At 41.0% G+C, this 24151-nt stretch overlaps 4 protein-coding genes and 1 long non-coding RNA gene across 5 annotated transcripts; 3 read left to right on the top strand and 2 right to left on the bottom strand.

Annotated features, from left to right (window-relative positions):
• Positions 1 to 261: 261 nt before the first annotated feature.
• On the top strand, positions 262 to 3118 carry LOC113126943 (uncharacterized). The gene is made up of 3 exons (XR_003295351.1): positions 262 to 1423; positions 1724 to 2108; positions 2796 to 3118. It is a non-coding gene; the product is annotated as an uncharacterized LOC113126943 (long non-coding RNA).
• Positions 3119 to 3715: 597 nt separating this feature from the next.
• LOC113126855 (germ cell-specific gene 1-like protein) lies at positions 3716 to 9069 on the top strand. The gene is made up of 6 exons (XM_026301053.1): positions 3716 to 3911; positions 4847 to 5041; positions 5772 to 5831; positions 5981 to 6139; positions 6398 to 6509; positions 6807 to 9069. The coding sequence occupies exons 1-6, from the start codon at positions 3716 to 3718 to the stop codon at positions 7396 to 7398; spliced, it is 1314 nt and encodes a 437-aa protein (XP_026156838.1). The 3' UTR covers positions 7399 to 9069.
• A 1452-nt stretch (positions 9070 to 10521) lies between these two features.
• On the bottom strand, positions 10522 to 13490 carry LOC113126881 (recoverin-like). Its single transcript, XM_026301077.2, has 3 exons — positions 13113 to 13490; positions 11447 to 11558; positions 10522 to 10607 (listed from the first exon to the last, which is right to left on the bottom strand). The coding sequence occupies exons 1-3, from the start codon at positions 13488 to 13490 to the stop codon at positions 10522 to 10524; spliced, it is 576 nt and encodes a 191-aa protein (XP_026156862.1).
• A 5074-nt stretch (positions 13491 to 18564) lies between these two features.
• Positions 18565 to 20770, bottom strand: tmem238a (transmembrane protein 238a). Its single transcript, XM_026301087.1, has 3 exons — positions 20443 to 20770; positions 19506 to 19651; positions 18565 to 18977 (listed from the first exon to the last, which is right to left on the bottom strand). Exons 2-3 carry the CDS (start codon positions 19648 to 19650, stop codon positions 18814 to 18816), a joined length of 309 nt encoding a protein of 102 aa, XP_026156872.1. The 5' UTR covers position 19651; positions 20443 to 20770; the 3' UTR covers positions 18565 to 18813.
• A 152-nt stretch (positions 20771 to 20922) lies between these two features.
• On the top strand, positions 20923 to 23735 carry LOC113126863 (coiled-coil domain-containing protein 106-like). Its single transcript, XM_026301065.1, has 7 exons — positions 20923 to 21069; positions 21778 to 21951; positions 22292 to 22483; positions 22570 to 22716; positions 22847 to 23047; positions 23240 to 23400; positions 23580 to 23735. Exons 1-7 carry the CDS (start codon positions 21033 to 21035, stop codon positions 23733 to 23735), a joined length of 1068 nt encoding a protein of 355 aa, XP_026156850.1. The 5' UTR covers positions 20923 to 21032.
• Positions 23736 to 24151: the final 416 nt, after the last annotated feature.

Genomic DNA, 24151 nt, shown 5'->3' with positions numbered 1-24151 from the left:
AAAAAATCCTGCCTGTTGTCACCACAAGAGGGCGACAAACATCACATCCTTAACACGAGTTTACCTCCGGGACACTAAACATATGAGGGCGGTTTATCACGGATTATTAGAGACCTGAAACATACCACCAAAAATATCACGCTGAAGAGAATAAATCTGCAAAACTGTTTCAAATTAAATGATATAGAATTGACTTTACTAACATAATGAGCATTATAAAAAAAAATTCTCTTCCAGCTAAAATATCCATAAAGTCTGGATTTCTAAATGACAGGAGTAGATGTGTTTTAATGATTTCAGTAATGTATTATTTGAATTTGACTACTTTGTCTAAATGCTGTAAATTTCTTACAATTGCGAACATCAATCAGATTAATTTAGCAGAGTAATGGGAGTGGGGTCAGTTAAGGCCAATACAGAATCTGTTGAGAGCACGAGGAAATGTGGGATTGACAGCTGAGCCGGATCTGAGTCTCCCCCACCCAGGGAGGGAGAGCTTAATGAGTGAGAGCAGACCAGAGGAGACAGTTAATCATCAAGTTACATTAGGACACAATGGTCAGTTCAGTCCTTGTGTTGCTTTTTTTACACAGATTGCATAACACACCAGGAACTTCAGCAGCTGCACATATTAATTACAGATTCTTCCAGGCAGGTCCTGTTTTGTTTTTTCCTCCCAACAGTTCCAGTGGTTAATGCATTTAAGGTAACAAATGGTGACCATGTTTAGATTTTATGTTCATTCAAATATAGCAATCAACTAGAGCTGCTGTCTGTTTCAGGTTGAGCATTATTTTCTTACAGTGACCAGGTTCTAACAAGCTTCGTTCTGTCTAAATGTCATTTACATTGTTTGGAAAGATTAATGAGCGTAGGAGCACACACACACACACACACACACATATCTGAGATTCACAGGTTGAATTTCTGGGGGCAACTTGGACAATGTGTTGTTCCACTGAGGCAAAGTGGGTTTATAGTTTATTCCCAAATGGTGTGGAAGAGGAACTGATTCGTACTCCATTAGAATAAAATCTCAGATATTATTGTGCTGTGCATGACGACCTGCAGCTCAGATGCTGGAAATTTTGATTCAGTTTTTAATTTAGATGTGTCCAGTTGTGTAAATGTGTATTTTCAAATATAGTTTTAATATCTGCAGTTTCATTCTTCTGCAGTTTTTCACTGGTTTGGTTTTTGTCTTGTCCAGGGTGGACCCCTGCCTTTCACCCAAAGAGAGCTGGGATAGGCTCCAGCAGATCTCTGGGACCGTGGTTAGGAATAAAGGGGTACAGATGATGGATGGATGGTTTTTGTCTTTGACATGAACCAGAACTAATCAGTGATGTCAGCTCCACCTGCACTGGGTCGGTAGAAACCCCTGAGGTTTGGTCTCTTGATGCTACGTCAGACTGTGAACTGTGTAAGTTAATAAAATAAAAACAGGGCAGTCTCAGACCAAAGCCCCTTGTTTGTTTGTTTGTTTTTTAGGTCACTGTGTGAAACAGGTCCTGTTGGAGACAAATGTTTCAGTGTTTTGGCTCCTGATTATGTGAAGTGATTTGGTTGTGAGATTAAGTGCTTAGTTTCATCTTGTTATAAAGTGTGTCAGCAGTTTAAAAAAGTGAGCTCAGCATAGAGAGACTTGTTATAAATTGTTTTTGTTTTTTTTAAAAACACATTCTGATACCTGCAATATCTCTTTATGTGTTTTTTCTCACAGGTTGGGCTATAATCTCCATCTGTCATTCACCCAGAGCCAAACAAAGTCATCTGAAGCAGCAAAACCTCCAGAGTTTAAACACAAACACAGCCCAAGCTGTTCATATACCATCAGATTAATCACTATAGGACCACAGGTCAGGAGGAGACAGATGAAGGAAACGAGAGAGGACACTGTGAGGACGGGGGAATGGATGCAGTTTAGAGGGAGTGAAGCAGAGAGAAAGTAACAGATGGACGTGAGGATTAGAGAGAAATCTGTGGTGGGTTTCTGACAGAAACTCGCCCAAGACGCAGGAGGAAAGTGCAAAGGAAAGGTGAAGGAATCTGAATCGAGGAGAGGGGACACAAACACAGAGGGAGTCTCCCCTGGGGTCCCAAACACGGTGAGTCTGGTTGTTTTTTGGATCTTTCTCATGTTGTTGCTTTTGAGCTGATCAAAAGTTAAATGAGGCAAAGATTTCAGCTCATCATGACTGAAAATATCTGACAGGGATAAGACATGTCTTCTGCTTTTCTTTATTTCCTTCTGCTGCTGGTACATGAAGAATATTTTTCTGTGTGTGGTATTTGGATCAGTCAGAACATTCACATGTCAAATGACCATCAGATCAGGTCACAGCATAAACAAATACAATTAACGATCCAGTGCAGACTAGTTTCTCTTACTCTGTTTATTTGGTGACTCTGCTCACATGTTTTTGAAAAGGAAAGTTTCAAAGGTTTTGGAGTAAACTGGAGCGAAACCGTCCATTTATAGGGATATAAAATAAAGCACTGTCACGTCAAACCTCTGGTACTGGCTAATATTAGATGACATCTGTGCTGCGTTGACCCAAACTGAAATGCTGATAATGAAAATCTCAACACGTCTGATGACGATAAGAAAATGCAAAACAAAGAAAGAAGAATCCAGGTTTTCTTCACACAGTGTTATTAAAACTGAATACAATAAGCACCTGACAGAACTGAACTGCAATATAAACCACTTCAACAAAGACTTCCACTTTAGTCGACTGTTCCTGATGACTCTAATCCAGATGTTTGCCTCTGCCTCCCTCCTCTACTCGTAGGTGGTCGTCCACACAAAGACAGCATGAGAGACAGTGGGCATTAATCCCATCCACCTCACCCTGCAAGATTAACACAGATTAGCAGGCCTGGCCAGAGGTAGACCCGAGACCCTGGACTAATCACTGCTTTGTGAGCTCAGTCCCATCCCGGAGAGGTGGAGGAACAGGTGGAGGAGCAGGTTGAAGAACGGGATGTGCCCTGAGAGAGCAACAGATTAATTGTGGAATCTGCAGGATAAGATTTAGACGTCTGTCCTCGCCGGAGAGAAAAGAAGCAGATGGGAGTAGTGATGGAAAGATGAGGTAGAGCAGAAGCTCAGTGAGAAGAGATGTGTGGAGTCACGTGTTCCGACCGGCTTGTGCTGTAACACCGAGAACAAATGAAGTTTGATGAACTTCAGTTCAGTTCAATCTGATGAACCTCTCTTCTGGTTTTCTGTGAGGTGGAGAGCTGGACTTCTTCCTGCCACCTCTGGCCCACACATCTGTCTCTTTGTTGCTCACTGGGTTAAACCCCAGCGCTCCATGTTTCTTCACTCTGCTGTCCTCTGGCTGTGTCTTGTCTTAAACCCTGCCCTCCCTCCATCTCTCCACCCAGCCTCTTTTTCCCATCTTCCCCTCTGATCTTTGTTCCACTTCTCAAACATTTCTAATCCCCTTATCCTCACTTTCCTTCTTTTTTCTCCTCTCTCCCATACTCCATGAATCAGCCTCGATCAAACAAACCACCGCATTGCACTTGATCTTGACTTGTCATAGCGTCACGGATGTCTCCCCTCTCTTTTCCAATCTACGTCCTGATTGGTCAACAACCTCTTGCAGCCAGTTTTGAACCATATTTGAGGTCGGGCTGAAGCGTACTCGTTTGGGCGTCATCTTTCTTGCTTCTCTCCGGGTTTTCCTCAAGTCCAGAGGCAGCCATGCTGGAGAAAATGTCCAGACGTAACCGCTCCCTGCTGTCCCTGGCCCTCACCTCCCTGGCCCTCACGCTGTCCGTCTCAGCTTTCTGCACTTCCTACTGGTGTGTGGGAACTCACAAGGTGGTGAAGCCGCTTTGCCTGTCGCCCATCAAGATGAAGAACTGTGGGCAGAACAACAGCCAGCCGTACACCGTAGGTGAGGGCAGGAAATCATCTCAGCAACCATGTTTTCATTTGACCAGCAACTTAACACTCAATGGAAGTCTGGTCTTCTTCTGAGCTCTGGGGTTTAAAGGATCATTTTCTATATTATTTCCAGCACTGCCCTTACACAGAGACTAAAACCAGAAACGACTGTCCTGTGTTCTCAGTCAGTCTCCGACCTGGATTAGCTTGTTCAGCACATTTAAACTACAGGTTGAAAAATAATCACTGAAATGTTACTGAGCCAAATCCTGGATGTGTAAAACACAGATGTTTGTATTGTGATTATTATTGTGAACCCGTGAGAATGACTCATATCATCAACAGTCTGACCTAAATCTGTTTTCACTTTGTTTTGTGGGTTGCCAGTTAGAGAATTAAGTAAAGCTTCATGAACACATAAATAACTTGTAGATGCACATCACAGATTTATGGAAACGTATGTAAGAACAACGATTAATGACTCCAAAAATATCTCTCAGTAAATAGTAATTTAGTGCAAGAGCTTATGGCCTGGACCATATTTTATTTTTACCTCTTATTCCATCTTTTTACACTTGATTTGACAGAGATTCACATAATCCTGGCTTTGTTGCTAATCTCAGAACTTTAACCTCGTCTTATCTTTCAGCTCTAAGCCTATTTGTTTTCATGTAGTATTCATTTTTTATGACAGAAAAACCACAGATTACCCAGAGAACAGTGTTTCAGGGCTGGATTGTGTTACATACTGTGACCCACTGGAATCCTGTTGTAGGATTTACTTCAGTTTCGTTGGCACAGTGGCCATAAAGACACACACTGCCCATTGAAAATGTCATTATATGTCTCTGACCTTGTTTTTCTGAAACTCTACTCTCTTTAACTTTGGAAATATTTAGTCCGTTAGTACTATCATCACTCTTTGTCCCGTCTTTCCCCATCCAGAAGCCTTCACCGTGGACCCCAAGAACCCGTCCTTTAATGCAACGCTCTCTCCTCTGCAGAAAGAGGAACTGGCCATGATACAGAAGCAGCAGCTGGCCAACGCCGTCCACTACATCTGGGAGACGGGCGAGGACAAGTACATGCTGCGTTACTTCCACACCGGCTTCTGGCTCTCGTGTGAGAAGCACAACGAAGGTTAGTGATGGGAGTGACAGAGCCCAGTGGCTAAATAAGTAGTGGTGTTCTTGCTCATTACAGTCATTGAAGTGACTTCTGGGACTGTTCAGTCTATGGTTTACACTCATCATACTTGAGTACGTTGCAGTCTGTGTTTCATCCCAGGTGTTGGATGGGACTCTGCAGAACAGACTGTGAATAAGCACGTTACTTTATGAACCTTATTTTAGGCAAACCGCTGCCACAAAGTTTGAAGCTCAGTATTGACCTCAATAAAATAGATGATGTGGAGAAGATGAACCACGTGATAATTCAAGTACCATCACACGGTGTGAGAAAACATGCAGGGAACACAGAAAGATACTGTGAGTGGTCGATAATCAGCAGCTCAAAGCAGATTTCAGCCTGAAGGTTGACCTTCAGCTGTCTGTCCCACAGGGAGGTGGTCCACAGCAGCCGAGCTTAAAGCAGCTCTTTGTTTGATGCTTTGAGGATTTACTGTACACTAACAAGCATGGATGTTCCATTCTCAGCGTACGCAAGAGATTATTACAGGAAGTTTGCCCCAAAAACAACATATTGGATTTGTTACAAATGCTATAACATCAAAAACACACATATATATATATATATATATATATATACATATATACACACATATACACACAGTGTTTTACTACCATGTGCCTCTCAGATGACCTAATGTGTCATGTTTATCAGCTGCACTTTCTTGTCATTGTTCTTTCAGGTGAGGATCAGGAAGAAAAATGTCGCAGCTTCATTGAGCTAACTCCAGGAGAGACCCAAGGTAAGTACAGCTTCTTCACCTTTTTCTACATCCCATGCTCCATTTCACTCACAGCTACAGTTACACAAGGTTCCAAAACAAAAACCAAACAGGTCACATCACATCTCTTTGCAGAAAATATTTGTGAGTTTTTCTTTCCCTGCTTCCAGGCGTCCTCTGGCTCTCCGTCATCAGTGAGTTCATGTACATTGGACTGCTGGCCATGGGGTTCCTGCTGATGTGTGTGGAAGTGATTTGCCTCTGTGCCAGGAGGGAGATGAACGCCCTCAAGATCAACGCCTTCGCTGCGATGTGCACTGTGCTCTCAGGTGAGGACAGAGAGAATTTCTGCTGAAGTGTTAAGAACATTGGTAATTCTATTTCTGAGCAGGCACATGTCTTTCACTGTCCTCGAGCATGAGGGGGTTGAGGTTTGTTAAACTGTTGACTGAATTGTTCTTGTGATCCACAGATTTTTCTTCTTCTTGGTCGAAATATTCAAACCTTCATTTGTTTTTCTTCCTGTATGATTCAACTTCTCCTTTTTTCAGTTTTAGACTTTACGTCTGTCATTTCTCCTCTGCCAGGTATGATGGGGATGGTCGCTCATATGATGTACACCACGGTGTTTCAGATGACTGTCAGCATCGGGCCCAAAGACTGGAGGCCACAATCCTGGGACTATGGATGGTCTTTTGCGTAAGTTTTTCAATTCACTCACGTAAAAATGTTTTATTTTACAAACTCTGTGTCCAGGTGTTCTTGTGTATTACTGCATGTGTGTGAAAGACTTGGTTAAAACCTATAGATATAAAGCTGCAGCAGTTCTCTGACTAGTCCTGCGAGTAGGCTCTGAGCAACCTGTCTAATGGCACCAAGAATTTCACAAAGACGTGGATGAACTTTGCTGTGCTGGTGTGACTGGGTATTCAAACAACAAATTGTATTTGCCTGTTAGTTTGATGGAGTCAAGATCTTTACTCCCTGTGCTCTCAGCATGGCGTGGCTGTCGTTCAGTTGCTGCATGGCGGCCGCTGTGGCCACGCTCAACTCCTACACAAAGACCATCATCGAGATGAAGCACAGGGCCCGGGTGAGGCTGGAGGAGGCTCGGACTGCTGCCCGAGCTCCTTCTTATGAGGAGGTTGTTCGAGCCAGTGGTGGAGGAGTCTATTCCGTCAACCAATTGATTCAACTTGGCCAGCAGGGGGCGCTCATGGACCCATTGTGGCCCAGAGGAGTGGGACCAGCTGTTGGACCTCTGGTGTGCAGTGCAGGGGGAGCATTGGTGGTTGGTGGAGGAGGAGTTGGAGTTGGGGGGATGGGAATGGCAGGAACTGGAGTGGGAGTTGGAGATAATGGAGATGGAATGGGTGGGATGGGTGTGGGAGCAGTAGGAGGTCCTGGCGGAACAGTGGGAGCACTGGGAGGAGCCGGAGGATCTGGAGTGGGTGGAGGAAGGCTGGTGGACCCTCATGGCGTGGTGGTGGTGGAGGGATGCGGTGCTGAAGGATGTGAAGACTGTGAACGAGAAATGGATGAGATAGATTACACTCTGCAGGAGGAGAGAGAGGACTCACTCTGCTGAGACTGAGGGACAGAGAACTGTGATCAACATCTTGTCAGGATTGGCTCTTTGACTGAAACTACACTCAAAGACAAGGAAACTGGAACACACACCTACAATAATCTTTTTGGGGGTTTTTTTGTACATTGTATGAAGTTTCAAAAAGTGTAGCATGATGCATTTGTGGACAGTTTTTAATTTGCATCAGTTACACAACAGCAATTTTAAGTTGCGTTATTCAACAGAAACACTCAGCTGTGGTTTATGTTGTTACAGCTATGACGTTAGTACAGAACCACTTCCAAAGACGTGCTGCTGACAGATTATCACCTCATGTCAGAAAAATATCCAGTCGATTCATTTTGAACAGGGTCGTGTTGGTAAAGTTTTATTTTTAATGTAAATCTGTTCGACGTTTCTGGATGAAGGGTGGGTGAAAACTGAGCACACACTAGTGCTGAGCTTTATATTTGTACAATTTCCTAATCTGAACAGGAGAAATACACTAGAGGAAACATTTCAGGGAAGACTATACAGACCTTCACTCTAAATCGCTGTGTGGATTTTTTTGGCTACCTGGAATTTATGTTCATCTCTGAGAGAACAAAAAACACGAGGTTCAAAGATTACAACAACAGAGAGCTTTGGATGTTAAGATGCTTTTCTTTCAAACCCCGGACACAAGATTATTCCATAATCTCCCCATCAGGGGAATAAGAGAGAGACTGACATAATACAGGCAGTGAAGCAGAGACAAACAGGGCTGTCAGGTCACTGAGCACTATTTGGGGAGTAATTAAAAATATAAATTATACAACAGTTTATGTAAGAGGAGCCTCTCACATCATGCAGGTGATTTATTTTCCTTTGTTCATGTTTATCTGCAAAAACAATCAAATGAAAGTTGAATGGATTCATTAATGACTTTATCCTGTACAGGAGCTCTGTGAGAATGCTTCCTTGTTGTTTTTTTTTTTTTTAAGTTTTATTTTGGAAGGAATCCTCCCTGAAACATCCTGCCATTGGTGATCTAGTAAAAGTCACCATGAAGAAATAAGCACCAAGTGTATTTATAAAAAAAAACAAAACAGATGTCTCTCAGAAAGTGAAGACAAGATTTCTATTGACACCATAATATAATAAAATGAATGAAATGTCATAAGGATGCTTAATAAATTCAAAAAGCTTCAACGTCACTTTCCAAAAACATTCTCCTGGTTATTCTGGATAATCCACAAAGCTCACTGAGAACAGGTTCCTGATCCAAACTATTCCCAGTGGAGCATAGAGAGTTTTTCAAATATAATTTCTCTATTGTTTAGGAATAATGGTGGCATACTTATGGACAATTAGAGGTGAACCTGTGACAGCAACATATGATATGAACTGGTAAAAAAGGTGGTCTAAGCACCAGAGTCACACAGTAACACAATGCAGTAATGTGATTACTTTATTCAGTAACAAGTAGTGGAAATGATTAAGAGATTTGTTATTTAGAATTGGACAGTGTGTGAACCAAATAGCTGAGCTTAACATGTCTGAAGAGCTTTGTTCAGTTACAAAGACCAAGCTACAGTATCTACTGCTACTATAAATCAGAAAAACAAATGAAGTATAAATGGCAGTATCATCTGCGTATAGGATGATTTTAGACGGTCGCATATTACATCTTTTAGTGGCCTCAAGACAAATGTACATGCTGACGGTTTTGCCAAAGCTAATTAAATGGATGGTTTTGAGCTCAAACATATTATCTTAGACCTTTCTTCCTTGAGTTGTGATGTTTGTTAAAAGGATTCACTTTCAACTTTATCTATTACCATCATTAAGTAAAATGACATACATTTATGTCAATACACTGGTTTTGACCAAATATCTTGTGATTCTTATCCTCAGCTGGACTTTGTGTTTATGGCTAAATTAGAAAATGAACTAACCATTTTAGTTAATTGTAATTAACACAACTAAAATGGGGAAAGTTTGCTGCTGTGCTACACATTTATGCATTTTTAGCACTACTTGACTTGACTCGACTCAACTTTTGGTCATTTTCCTTTACAATTGAGTACCACTTCAACGTGGGTAGGGCTGTCATAGCATGGTGGTGACAGACACGCAGGCACACCTTGTGTTGCCTTGCTAAAGACTTTAAAACTGGAAAAACAATGGTCACTGTTGCCTGTTTTTAAAAATGGCAGGTTTTTTATTCTTGTGTCGGACATCGTGATCATGACTCTTCTAGTGATGTCACTCCCTGGCCAATCAGTGTCCTGCAGTCTGCTGAAATCACATTTTAGTATCGGTTGAGCTCAGAAAAAGGATACTTCTGACACCTTGAACTTTATTACTTTTTATTGACTTTACTGTAAAGGGAAATTCAGGACCAACACTTAGTTTTCCTTGTTGCCGTACATGAATAAACCTATTCTTATTTATGCATCACATAACTAGATCATAAAATATGTAGGATTGTGACACATGGGTGAATTGAACACTGTAAAAGATACAAAATTACACAATAAGAGTAGATTCCTCCTGCAATTACTGCATGTAAACTATAAGCTACTGTATTTGTTGATCAGATTCATCCCTGGGTAAAATGAAAAACTAGACACCAGCACTGGCTGCCCAGTTTAGAAAAAAAAAACATTTCATGGTAACGATACTTTGACTAATGCAGATGAGAAATTATTAAAATTATTTGAACGTGTGTTTGACTTACTAAAAACACAATTACTTTTTCTAAGAAATGTAAACTAAATACTGGCAGTTTTATTCATACTGTATGTACTTCATCTATTATAATTTCAGGGATCCAGTTAATCTTAGGAGAAAGATGACTGACTGTTTAGCTTTGGGATAGGATCAATTAGCTTGCATGTGATGAGGGAATACTGCTTTGTAACTGCAATTGCAGCTATCCCGGGGGCCATGGCTTCTGATTTCTGTTTAGCATTTATGTTCTATATCATAAAATCCTGTATGTATGCAAATTCTTTCTCATTATTTAATTTTGAGCGGTGATGCATTATTGTCACACCTGCTTTGTGTTTACATTTTGTAAAGGTGCTGTCAGCTGTCATTGCATTATAGATGTGAAGGGTAAAGTGAAAAAGACAAGAGAGATGCACTGAATCTGAACAGTTATTTTGAAGGCTGATACTGAATCAAACGTATAGCTTCCTCATTGTCCAGCACTCCCTGGATGAATTCCCCTTCTGCCACTCGGTCTAGAAGTAAAAAGAAGACATTTTGATTAAGATACTGAAGGGGCCAGAATTCAAAAATATGTCTTAAACATCTCCAGTGATTTTTGGAGATGTGAATCAAATGGATTCACTGGACAAATCTGTGTAACCTAGTAAAACAGTTGTAATGCAGTCCAATTACTTTACTGGGTATTCAGTTTTAATGAATGTGCTGTGCAAATGCATTTTATGCTTGAGAGGCAAAACACTGCATATTTTTTGAAAGTGATCAACTCAGTTTATGAAGTTCTAAAAAGTGCTAATGCAGACCTTTTGTCTTGAAGCAACTAAATGATACAGTATTTGATGGTCTCAGTCATCCTATATGCAGATGATACTGTTCTTCATACTTAATTGTGTTTCTAATCATAAATGTTCTTTGTTTTCACATTAGCTGAAGTCACTTACATTGTGCAAGGTACATTAACATAAATATATAATATATAGATGACAAATTCAAAAATGCCTTTTCAGTTTATACAAGAGCTCCTATTTGTCTCATAGGTCAGAGCTCACCTTTGTTTGCCTTTGAGCTAAAAAACAGAATTCACTATTCTACATGTGATATTACAGTAGAAAGATTACATAAAACTGCTGCATTACTCATGCTAAGATGTTTATACAAAGAATATGGCAATTGTATCTTTACATTATTAACTTTACCAACTTCCTTTCCCCTTAATCTGACTGTTGTTAAAGAGGCAGTACATTGTCCTTGATTTACTCAAACCAGCAGGCAGAGACAGATCAGAAACAAGAGAACCAAGGTTACTTAATGTCTAACGTAAGGTCATGTCACCATTCACAGTACTTTATCTCACCATTTTCGCCCTTATCAAAGAAGTTCCAGAGTTTATCTGCCCTCTTTTCTGCTGTGCTTTCATCATCAGGCAGATCAGCCAGTTCATCTTTAGGAATCAGCTTAAAAATTGCCTGTTTGGAAAAATAAGATATAGATTAATCAGAGGGAAAGTTATTGTTTTAATCTTTTTGTCTGCATTGCAACAGTTAATTTGTCTTTGTGTTGTGTTATTTAAAGCCCTAAACAGTCCTCATTTACGAAATTAATATGAATTCTACTTTCATAACTGGAGTGGAACTTTTTCACCCAAATCTTCCCTTAATGTCAACCATTTTGTCATCTATGACAGGATCATGTGTATATTGACAAACAGTAACAAACAAACTTTCTATAGTGCCATAGATTTACGCAATAGGCTGTTTGGCCTGTGAATAAGTGATCTCAAATTTTTTATATTAGAATGTGGTGGCCATAAACCGCCTGCAGGGGAAAAAAGAATCTCAAAACACATGTAACAGGCCATTTTTAATTTACTTTCATTGAGTGACATTTTGGGTTAGCACAGCACTTTTATATGTGATAACCTTCACAGCATTGGGTTCCTATCTTTTTTTTTTTTGCTTTTTAACAGTGAATTTGAATGATTAGAATTAATAACTTCATATGAAAAATCTAAGCAGGATTGGCAGTCACAACCCAAACTATCAACTAACATTTTACGGCAACTAAGTTTTGCACCTTCATCTTGAGGCCATATAGTAAATAATCTTAAATCAGCCTGTATGCTGATGATACTGTTGTAATTGTTGATACTGCTGATGCACATATAGCAGCACCAAGTGGTTTTTGTGCTCACTTAAATGTAAAGTCATTTTTGAAACTATGGAGACATGTGCTCTCTAAATTCTATATATAAGTCCAAAGCCCTCTGCTGGCTTAGCTCTTACTTTATCCTAAACTCTTTATCAGCATCGGTTAATGTCTAATCCTGCGTTTTAAAAAGTTACCTAACAAGGATAAGTCCGTGGCATGCAGAATAGATTTGAACACTAGAATAAAATGTGGTGACAGAGAAACCAGTGCTATTACTGAATGAGTGGCTCTTCAACATGTAATCAGAAATTGACAAAAAAGAAAATGGGATTAAACATTTAGGGTCATGCATCCAAATAAAGCAATATGTTGAGTTGCTACAATATTCCAGTGATTTTCGTGCACTTCCTTCAGACTTAACAGCACATGAACTCTCTTATTTTGAGCTGTCTAAATAACTTTTACTGTCCAACTTCAATTCTAATCATTCCTTTCACTTTTTTGCCTTCACCTACCATTAACCTTGTCAGTTACACATACTGTTCCATAAGTATACAGGGGAATCTAAACCCACTGGTGAGGTCCTTAAAACTTGCTAATGTCTGGCCTGTAAGCCACATTTACAGGATAAGCCCAGCAGACATCAATTTGTATGCTGATGATATTCTTTCATATTCTGCATTTTGCTTCTAGAAGGCAGATGTTTGGGACATCAAGCAGGAATGTGTTTTGAAAATCAAAAAGTGGTAACTGGTGAAATGCTGATACAGCTGCCTGTGTAAAGTTCTAATGCAAGAAAATATTACTAAGCTTTGCAAACAAAATGGTACCTATAAAAATGTTTGATTTCAGCGGTTTCATCTAGAACTTACAGTGCAAATTTCTTTGACCTCTGCCTTGGTGATATATCCATTTTTGTCCACATCGAACAGTGAGAAGGCCCACTCCAGTTTCCTGGTGGTCTTCCCTGTTGATGTCATGTGGAGAGCGATGATGTACTCCTTAAAATCCAGTGTGCCATCGTCGTTTGTGTCAAAGGAGCGGAAGACATGTTGGGCATATGTATTAGCATCACTTTCTGGGAAGAACTTGCTGTAGATGGTCTGAAACTCTTGTTTAGAGATGCGACCTGATGGGCACTGCCTCTTGAAGTTTTCATACCATTGGACAATCTCAGTCTCAGAGAACTTGGTATTGAGCTTCAGGTCCTCCAGGATCTCCTTGGACACTGCACCACTCTTGTTACCCATTTTTTTGGTGTCGGTGTTGTTTTACAGCTATATCAAAGGATGAATTTGTGGCCCTTGAGCTCTTCTAGGGCAATTAAAAGAGAACTTCAACCTAAAAACCTGCCTCCTCTACTTTACCAAAGCAGTAAACAGAAGATTATTCCTGCAATATGGTTGCTGTATCCTTGTTGATCCTGGTCCTGCCCTGCGAGTCCAAAGAAGCAAAATATCACAGGCAAGTTTCAACCCACATCACTGCTAAAATGTTTTTCAACAATTCTTAACCACTTTACCATTTTAACATATGCTGTTAGTAGTTTGTGCCAGGTGTGGCTACTCTCACATCAGTAATTTTATCATGCACACTGGACATTTTAAGTGAAAACTAGTAAGACTGGTAACTTTATTTAGTCATCTCTCACTAAAAATGAACTCACTCACTTTTTGCTCTAAAATCAGCAGCTATAACCAAAGTGGACAGCAGGTAACAATCGAAGTAATAAATATCCCACAGAGTACACAGGAGTACTTTGCTTGTGGAAGAACAAACCAATTTGACTAAAGGTGTTGGGGCAGGGATTTATCCAACAAAAAAAAAAAATAACACAAAACAAAAATAAACTATAAAGTGCTAGTTTTTATTATTTAAACTTTGTTGTACTGCACCTCAACTGACTTTATATTTACATAGTGTTTTTTCTCAAAAGAGAATCTCACTTAAATCTGATAAACCTAATCAAATTAGTACAAAATGCATAATAGTGATAGTCTAACTACATCTACAGCTTCAATTGTTCCTCAACATATCCTTCCATGTTTGATATCTTGAGTCTTTCTGATTGTGATATTTCACAGTGTCGGTGTAGCTGTTTGTTTCCTACCTGTGTGAGAAGCTCAGGAGTCCAGGACAAAGAGTGATGCTGTGTCTGTGAGCAGCAGAGGAAATCAGCGTCCACCTGCTGAGATAAGTCAATTAAAGTGGATCACTCTGAGGCGGAGCCACCAGAGCACAAACCTGAACTGCTGAGCTTCCTGAGCTGCTGCTTTTCCTCATGTGGTCAAGTCACATTTGTTTTGAAGGTGTTTATCACAAACCGGTCTGCACAAAGTGCTTTGCAGAAAGGATAAATGTTAGATCCCAAGACTCTGGAGTCAGCAGAGGTAACTGGTTAGGGTTAGAGTAAGGTTAGTGTCAGATTAAGAATCATAAGACTCAGACTAAGTTAAAGGGAAAAATAACTAGAGAGAAAATACTTCTCTTCCCTGAGAATCTAAGAAAGAGAAACTAATACCGCAAAAACATACAAATCACTTTGGTTTGGTTGTTTCTGTTTCTCTGTCTGTGTGGATTCATGTCTGTTAGGTATAACCTTTATTTTAAAGGTTATACACACGTAAACAATTACATAATGATTTGTTTACAGTTTCATGTCTTTTTATTATAAAAGCATTATCATTTTGTGGTCATTCCTCAATTCTAGAGTTAGAGGAAAAAAATAAATGCTCTGCAGAGATTTGACATGTGACACAGGTTAAAGGTCAGACTGAATCCACCAGGATGCTGTGCAGCTTGACTCCTGCCCCATGTCCAAGCTGAAAACAAGTCAGCTGACTGACCCTGGCACAGGTGAGCTGCGGGATTATGAGCAGGTTTCATCCACTGTAAAAATAAACCTGATCAGGTAAAGTGACAAAGTGAAAGTAAGTAATTTCCAAAACCAGTTTTGCACACCTGTATTTTAGGTAAACTACAGCTCTGGATAGATGCTCCCGACTGGAGCGTGGAGCATGGTGGGAGGGAAGGAGGAATTAAATGTCCCTACTCATCAGGGCTCAGAGGTCATGACCTTAGTGTTGGAGGGGTATTTAACCACATTCCCCACCTCTCAACTAGCTCGCTCTGATGTATTTAGTAGTAGCAGAACTATTCTGGCAGCCCATCAGCGGCTGCTTTTGGAGTTGGGCACAAAGAAATTTTGGCATGGTTAGGGAATTGAATCTTTTAGGTCATTTTTTTTAATGTTTTGCTTTTTGTCTGGATGTTACGTGAATCTTTTGTTGTACAGAAAAGGGCTGATCGCCTTTATACCTGCATCACTTATCCAACATGGCAACATTAATTATCAAAATGGACTCATATCCATTAAGTGTTGTCTCAGATGACTTTCTGGCTTCCCCTGTTATAATCATTATTAAATACCCAAAAATAAAGATAAGTACTCTTAATCCAAAATCTGATGAGTGTGTTTCATACACATATGTTCCTAATTTAATCTGTAATGAGATGCAATATTCTATATTTGCTATTTGAAAATAATGTCATTTGACTTTATGGCAAATGTTGTGTGTTTCTTTTGATTAAGATTCTTTCGCCGTATTAACCCACTAAAGCACAGAAAACACTGGATCACTGAACCTGGACGCTAATACAGTAAGATGTTTTGAGGTGTTTTGATGTGCTATTATTTGTGTGCATATAATCTGCTGACATAACTACCTGCAGACATCCCCTCCACCCACTGCTTTCGTGTCAGACGGTGCTGCATCGAGCAGGACAAGTATAGAGCAGCATCCACGCTAAGCTTTCTTGGCACACTGCTGATCTCTCCCCTGTGTTAAATACAACAACTTAATTCCTCTGCTGACGTGCTGAGGCCTAACTTCAGCACCCTGCCTCCTCCTGCTGCTGCTCCACAGGTGATTTGGATTTTGCCATCTGCTGCCAAGCTTTGCCAGAGGACATGCAAAACCAGTTCAAATCAGTTTTTAAGAAAAACAGCTTCTTAAAGTGAAGAGAAAGAAAATCCATCTATACAAATGAAATGTTCTGTTACTAAAACATAATATAAATGTTTTCAGTTTACCACACTATCTTTTTTTCTGCTACAGCCTCATTGTCTGGCCTGACCAAGGCAGGCTAATGTTAGCCACCTTTAATTAGCAAACTTAAGATAGTTGTTGAGTAAGTGAGACAAGTTGCAGACTTCATGACTGGAAATCTGACAACACAACGTCCCGCCCAGACTCAAACCACAGACTGAGATTTTACACTTGCTCAGATTCTTAAACTTTCCAGCAACCGGGAGCCTTGTTGACGTCAACTGAAAAAATAAATTAAATTCCTGTAATTACACTACAACTAGCAAACATTACTTAGCTTTTCTTGCAGTCAGCTCTGTTTGTGTTGGTGCCATTGTTTGACCTGTTTCTTATTCAACGTTTACATTTGGCAGTTTGATTAGTTGCATAATTTACATTTGCAATAAAACTACAAGAGGCCTACAGGCGTAAACAGTCAGTTCATCTGATGTGCATACAAATGAGGAAATAATGATGTGCTGCACTGTGCAGCTCTGAGGTACTTTACTTGACTATTTCCATTTTATGCTTGTTTGTCAAAGTATTGCACTTTGTACTCCATTACCTTTGTTTAGTAACAGGTTAGTTACTTTGGAGATTAAATTATTTCATAGAAAAACTATTATTGATCCATAAATATTTAAACTGCACTAAATGTGTAATACTTCTGTACCATCAAAGTACAATGTAGAACACAGCGACTTACTTTCTTAGCCCGGAAACATAAGAGTTCATGGATCATTTCTCAAAAGTGCCGGGAATTCTTTTAAGTTTTTGAGTTTAAAGAATGTGGGAAGCACCCAGTTAGCTCCTCGCTGTGTTGGACCTGCCTATCACCCAGATCTTTCCTCTTTTAGAACAGGGATTTTCCCCTCAGGCTTCAAATACTAAAGAGTCTGGATTTATTGGATTAGCAGTTTTCATCCCTTGGCTCTTGAGATGAACCTCTCCCTCTCAAAATCTCTCCTCTAACCTACAACCTGTTTTAGACTGAGTTCTAGGAAGAGGAATCTTTTGATTGAAAGGAGAAAGAGATTAAAATGCAGGAGCAGAAGGAGGAAGAGGGAGAGAAGCAGCGAAGGTGATGACGTTAGGCGGTATAAGGAGGATTTGGCAGCCAAGCAAAACAGACAGAGTCGATAGAGGGAATGGAAATCGCCACTGATGAGTATTATCAAAGGTCTTTGGCCCGACCTTGAGGAATCTATTTCCAGAAAAGTAATGTTTAATCTGGACACCCTAATGGGCATCACGGCTTCCAGTGGATACTAGCTGAGGAAGCAGAGGGAGGTTGGATTCATGTGACTCCACAGACTCAGACAGTATTTCTGTGGACAAGATAAACACAAACACCATTTGGACTAAGCAGAGCAGTTCTGGATCAGTCCTGACCTGAACACCACTGAAACTGTCTCCCATCATCAATACAAGTGTGTTGAGATGCAGGATATTGCTGGTTTTTGGGAGTCTATATGAAACGTGTCAATCGATGCTTAGAGACAGATAAGGACACAGCATCCCTATTTCCTGCCTCTGGTCATGTGTTTAACCCCTTTATGCTTCTTTGGTTGGTGCTGAGCAGAGGGAACAGTGTCATTGGTCCTGTCACCCACATCCTCACCTCACCTCTGTCATCTCTGGAGATTTTCCATAAATGGCCATTCCCCATGCAGCCACCAGATGTCCCCAGACTCCGTCTGCTGCCTCACCCACTCACACACCTGATCCCAGTGTCCTCATCAGTTCTCCCATTATTTGAACCAGGCAGCTTGTCCTTGCCTGCTGTGAGCTTGAGTCTTACCAACCTGTCTGTTCCTGTTGTCTAGATCAGAACCAGTTCCTGGAGCTGAAGGCCTGCCCTTCTTTTCCTTACACTAGTTAAAAACATTCATGTCACTGCACGTGATGGCCTTGTATGTTTGTGTCTGGGTGCTCCTTCCTGTTGCTTCCTGTTCGGTCTGTGAGGTGGTGATTCTGTCTTATGTTGTTTTTGGAAGATTTGTCATGCTGTTAAATTTCATTGTGTTACACTGATTGTTTTCTAACAAATGTCTTTTGCTCTCTGTATTTGACACTTAACACTGTATCTCAGTGACTGTTACATCCACTCTCTCCTTTATTGTGGTTATTCAAAAATGCTTCAGTAGATTATTTTTCAGTCAAACCTTTAAATGTCAGTTTGCACCAGATTGTGAATAAAAGTCGTATATTGTTGTAAAAATGATAAACCCTGGTCTGCTGTGTGAAGAGGCCTTTATTGAAATACAACAGGAGAAAAGAAATACTGCTAATTGTAAGACATTGACGCTGCAGTATGACTGTAACAGAATGTGTCTGAGGCTGAAATGTTTCTGACATGTTTGTAACACTGGGGTTTTTGTAACCTAACATTTGATTCTGTGTCTGTTTCCTACATTAATACTGACAAGCACAGGTATCACCAGGCTTTTAAATTGAAAGGGGATCTTGACTTCCTCCACGGGGCTCAGCGATGGCTCCTGTAGGTGCGGATCTTGCGGCTGAGGCCGCGGGCGAGCCGGTCGACGGTGCTGGTGACCTTTCCCAGGTCCTTTGCCGACGTCAGCCCCTCGATGTTTCCGCTGTACCACAGCACCCACCCGCCCAGAGACATGAGCACCAGCAGGGCCCCTGAACAGAGTCGCACCAGTCGCCAACACCAGACATTTAATATCAGTGTTTGTCAGGAAATGACTCAAATGTCTATCACAGTTTCCTAAAGCCTCACAGTTTCCTAAAGCAGACACCATCTGCAGACATCTTGTTTTGTTCAACAAACACATTTATAGTTGAGGTTTAGAGAAAAGTGTTATATCTGTACCTTAGAAACAGAAAGATGATGATGTTACTCAAAAATGACTGAAATATCTAGAAAATCAGCAAATATTTCAACTAGTAAAGCTGGAACCATTTTTTTTTCTCAAATCACTACAAACAAATTAAATTCTTACAGCTCAGAAACTAAAACAGAGTAATGTTTGATTATTTTGTTTAGTGACTGGATATGTCTCACTAACATGCCTGAGCTCTACTCTTACTACAGATGAATAAAACAACTGTTTTACTTATTGTGAGTTTATCTTCTGTTTCCTCCTTTTCTAACATCTTAACTCATCATGTTGTAGTTCCCATTACAGATTAAGGCAGGGACAAACATACCAGTATAGACCAGTAAGTCTCCAAAGTCCTGTCCTTTGATTTCCAGAGGGACAAAGACTCCCAGCAGCAGAGACGAAACTCCCAGTAAGTCCATCAACACAGCAAAGGCCAGAGCCAGTTTACAGTGGGACAGGCCGTCACACATACTGGGAGGAGACAGGAGAGGCAGAACTGTTGTTACCTGAAAATCAAGAACTGCAGGTCCACAGACAGATGCTGTGGTGATGTTGGATCTAGTCACAGCTGGATCAGCTCAGTTTTGTGTCTCAGAGGTTTTTCCAGAATAAAACTCTCACTAATTTGAATTAAATGCATGTGGGTTCGGGTTTGTCTGGTACAAATATGAGCTAAGGGCGAGGAATGCAATAATCAATATAGTTCGCCAACAGACAATCAATAACCTTTTTATTATCAGTGAATAGTTTCTCATTTAAAACAAAAATGCCAATAAAATGTCATATAAAAATAAAAATAAATAAAAGACATTTAAAAATATTGCAGGGGGTTTATGGGAAATACCAAAAAGCATGTTTGCTGGTGCAGGACTGTTGGATTAGAGTGCCCTGTTTTATCTAGGTCTACCTAATTAACTGGCATGTATATATTCACCAAAAGCCACAACTACTTCATGTTTACATATTACTGCATCCCTGAAAACTAATAGAATATCAATAATCACAGTAAATAGTTTATACAACGGGTATAAATAGTAACAACATAACATAAAGTCACGCATTGATCTTTGTCCATTTTCAGACTTTAATTTGAGTTTTCTGACACTAAACTGACTTCGGACTGAATCGTGCTTTGTTTCAGTTAAATCTCTGCACAGAACCAGAGTTGATAAACCGGATCCTGACCAGGTTTAGACGGTCTTTGACAAGAACTTGTAATAATTCTGTAAAAACACAGAACTGAAGCTTCGGCTTTCACTCACTTGTTGCTGTTGTTCGTCCTGCAGCGCAGAAATCTTTAATGTTGTCCTGCACTTTATACTGGAGAGTCTTTCTTTCTTCCGGGTTCACCTTCTCCACCTACCTGCGCCCCGCCCTCAGGTGACGTTTCCGGTGAAACTTAAATCTCTGAATCTCTTTTAGAAAAGCAGCAGCAGAAATACTGTCCACCTGTTGTGCCACAGGCAGGTGTGTCCTGACAAATCAGTGCTGTGCATAAACAAACTGTCATTCAAAAGTCTGATTCTTTACGCTGCAGCTCAAACAGTCCAGACCTTCCCTGTTGGACTCTGCTTCCCAGGCTCAGTTCCCTTCACCCTACCCCTAAACACTGACTTGCTTTTTTTTTTTTTTTGGTCAAAGGTGAGACGACAACTCCTTTCTGCGCATGTGTAAAGCATACAAACCTGCGCGCGCTGCACCTGTCCACGCTACTTATAATCAGGTAATTGCAGCGGAAAGTGTGGCGGCTGCAGCCGTGGGTCGTCGCAGGCGATATTACAGGAGTATAACCGAAGACAGAACCGCGGAGGACAAACACCAACACGTCTCTCCGAACATTTAAGGTCCAGTCATGAATCCAACCAGCAGAGAGGACACACACCCGCCAGGTAACATGGCGTTTTCACGTTGATCGTGCAGCAAACAGACGCGCTCGGTGCATGAAAGAAGTTTAAAAAGAAGTTTTCAGGCTCAGAGTTTGCACATGCAGTGTTTGTTTATGGGCTGTAACAGGCCCTGGACCTCAGCATCCTCATGGTTTGGTTCTGGACAAAGGGCTTCAGTCACATTTATGTTCAGACTCACAAACTCACCTTCTGCTTTTAAAATTCATCAATAATCGATATTATTGAAAGGTGTGTGATATTCAGCCTGTGTTTTCATGCCATAGAAAGTCTGTTATATCTATGAGGACTGGCCACATTAGGTTTTCACTGTTATAATAACTGAGGTTCTGTTTGTTAACTAGTCTTTATTGTCTCTTTTATGTAAAGCTCAAGAACATCATGACTAGCCTGAGTCCTGCCTTTATTAAATGTATTATTGCTTGTTATTATTAGAGCTAAAACAATTAGTCAGCATTAATTAAGCTACGACAGTTTTGATATTGATCGGTTGTTCAACTCATAAAGTGAAAATGCCAAACAACATTTCATATCTTTGGGTTTGGATGGAAAACGAAGACATTTGAAGGCGACACCTTCGGCCCAGTGGGACACTGGTGCTTCTGCTCTTTGCATTCTTATGATGTAGTGGAGGTGGGATGTATTTCATGCTGTTTTATAATCTACATTAACTAAAAGTTGTGTGTTCTTTAGAGCACTACATACACCGGTCTTCATCATCATCATCAGCAGCAGCAGCAGGAGGTGGAGGAGGTGGAGGAGGAGGGGGCCTGTATCTGGACGCCTATGAGGTGTCTTTTCCCCTGGAGGAGAGCATCGAGAGGCCTCCTGCGTATCACCTGAACCACGGCCAGCAGATGATGGACGGTATGCTACGTCTACTACACATGACCTTTTCTGTTGTTGTATATATATAGCAGGAACAGTGTGAACGGTTCAGTTTGCTGCTGATCCTGCTCGTGCTTCAGGGTTTATTCTTACCCCACGACTGGGAGATGTTTGTCCTTGTTAAGGCTGTATAAACTAAGACCTGCAGGTAACCAGACATTTTTCCAACAGCCAGCCATGGAAACAGTGTTAGCTGCATGTAGAAACTATTTGGATCCTAAACCTCTAAACTGTCAGCCTCATCACTTGTTGCCCTTTCCCTACACTGGAATTACATTTTGGAAGAAACTGGTTAAGTTCTCCTTGCTGCCCCCTGCAGAGCCTGTGGTGCAGGAGCTGCCTCACTCTCAGTACAGCCCTTTCATCCTGGTCTCTAACTTGCGAGCTCACCTGTACGTGACTCTGGAGAAGAACGCCTGGCTGCAGAAACGCATCGAGGAGCTGGAGGAGGAACGCAACTTCCTGCGCTGTCAGCTGGACCGCTTCATCGTCAGCATGAGGAGTCCGGAGGGTGAGGCTTCAACATGTTCATCTTTTTTATTAATTACCTGAATTAATGATGAGTTGTTAATTTCTGTGGGATCATTATAATAACAGTTACAGAGTGGTGTGGAGACCCCCAGCGGGTAGTGAAGCCTGCCAGCTCGCCCTCCCCTCCCTCCCCCATGACCACCAGGTCTGGGATGACCCTTAAACGCCTTCAGGGACCAGGACCTCGGACCCGTCGCAGCGCTGCCATCCCTGGTGAGGAGGAGGCTGGAAACTTCATCTTTCTCTTTCTATTTTAATATGTTAGAAATATTTGACTGTACAATTAATTGGTTTGTATCCCTCCTGTCTCCCTCCCTGTGTGTTACGCTGTCGGACTCTTCAGTTAAGCAAGAGTTTCATCTGGAGGAGGATAAATACTACACTGAGGACGAGTACTTGGAGGAAGAGGAAGAGGAGGAGGAAGATGAGGACTCATCGGTGGAGAAGGGTTCAAAGAAGAAGAGCAGAGGACGAGCCAATTTAGAGCCAAGGATGAAGATGAGGAGGATCTTCAGGATCACCCATGGGAGAGAGAGGCAGAGAGGTGAGGCTCATCATCAGAACTGTTCTGTATGGCATTAAATACACTATTGTCTTGCAGATAGTGGCATGCTTAAAGGTCTTTACGTGTGTCCAGACCTGGCCCATTTGCATTTAAAATCAATGCAAAGATTCAAACCACAACATTTTTCCTCACACAGTGTTCACACCTCCCTGTGTTTTCTCACTTTCTTAGTTAAAGACCCAGACGGGGTTCTGATTCGTTATAACAAGATCCTGTCCACCTACCAGCGGGTGAGGAGCATGTCCCGAGCCTTCCAGATCCATGGAGTCGACAGAAACACCATGGCCTCCACCTCCCCCATCGCCGAACTGCTGCTGGTGGCTCCAGAGAAGGTGGAACAGTATAGACTTGATGTTAGACTAACTCATCACATTGCAGTTGTCAGTACTGATTCAGAATGTGTGGAAGAATAATGGGTGTGGTTATCCAGCTGTGTTCAGAAGCCTTTTAAAACAAGGCTCTGAAGAAAGAGATTATTGCTAACTCACACTAACAGCCTGCTCGCCTGCAGGTGGCAGAGGTCGGAGAGTTTGATGCATCGAAGGAGAAGCTTTTGGATTACGCCCGCCGGTGCTACAAGACCATGGACGACCAGACACACGCCAAAGTCCAGACCATGAAGAAGACTCACAAGCTGCTGCCGATCTCCTACAGGTTCAGAAACTGACCAGCAGGATGGAGCAGGAAGAGGAAACGGTCGATTTGGAGCAAGGTTTCTACGCTAAACATGTAGAATGTCTTTTTTTGTTAAACTTTTTTATTTTGCCTTGAAGAAAAAGGAGATTTCTGAAATGTGAGGGGGAAAAAGATTAGGTGGTACATTACAGGATGAATTTGCTGTGAATAGTTAAGGATTTTTGCCAAAAAGCTGCTTGATTTATATAAATTTTCTTTTTTTCCCTTTTATTTATTTCGCAGCTTTTATGGTTGCTGTTTTTGACTCTGAATGTATTACAGTTGGTAGTTTTTTCACTGGTTATTGAATTTATGTGAAGTTACTTTATGCTCTACCTCAACAATTAAATTATATTAACTAGAAGATGCAATATATTGTGAATTCTAATGTACTTGAACAAAAGTTGA

Source organism: Mastacembelus armatus, chromosome 11, assembly GCF_900324485.2.
Source record: "Mastacembelus armatus chromosome 11, fMasArm1.2, whole genome shotgun sequence".
NCBI lineage: Eukaryota > Metazoa > Chordata > Actinopteri > Synbranchiformes > Mastacembelidae > Mastacembelus > Mastacembelus armatus.
The sequence above is the reverse complement of the archived record's forward strand: the minus strand, read 5'-3'. Positions and strand labels throughout refer to the sequence as shown.

Bases quoted from the DNA above. Each gene is read 5' to 3' on its own strand.
- LOC113126855 (XM_026301053.1), top strand. From the start codon at position 3,716: ATGCTGGAGAAAATGTCCAGACGTAACCGCTCCCTGCTGTCCCTGGCC. The intron at 5,042-5,771 runs GTTAGTGATGGG...TTGTTCTTTCAG, and splicing joins GTGTGAGAAGCACAACGAAG to GTGAGGATCAGGAAGAAAAA. The intron at 6,510-6,806 runs GTAAGTTTTTCA...CTGTGCTCTCAG, and splicing joins GACTATGGATGGTCTTTTGC to CATGGCGTGGCTGTCGTTCA.
- LOC113126863 (XM_026301065.1), top strand. From the start codon at position 21,033: ATGAATCCAACCAGCAGAGAGGACACACACCCGCCAG. The intron at 21,070-21,777 runs GTAACATGGCGT...TGTGTTCTTTAG, and splicing joins AGAGGACACACACCCGCCAG to AGCACTACATACACCGGTCT. The intron at 23,048-23,239 runs GTGAGGCTCATC...TCACTTTCTTAG, and splicing joins TGGGAGAGAGAGGCAGAGAG to TTAAAGACCCAGACGGGGTT.
- tmem238a (XM_026301087.1), bottom strand. From the start codon at position 19,650: ATGTGTGACGGCCTGTCCCACTGTAAACTGGCTCTGGCCTTTGCTGTG. The intron at 18,978-19,505 runs GTATGTTTGTCC...GACTCTGTTCAG, and splicing joins AGACTTACTGGTCTATACTG to GGGCCCTGCTGGTGCTCATG.
- LOC113126881 (XM_026301077.2), bottom strand. From the start codon at position 13,490: ATGGGTAACAAGAGTGGTGCAGTGTCCAAGGAGATCCTGGAGGACCTG. The intron at 11,559-13,112 runs GTAAGTTCTAGA...TTTTCCAAACAG, and splicing joins AGGTCAAAGAAATTTGCACT to GCAATTTTTAAGCTGATTCC. The intron at 10,608-11,446 runs GTGAGATAAAGT...TTTTACTTCTAG, and splicing joins CTTTGATAAGGGCGAAAATG to ACCGAGTGGCAGAAGGGGAA.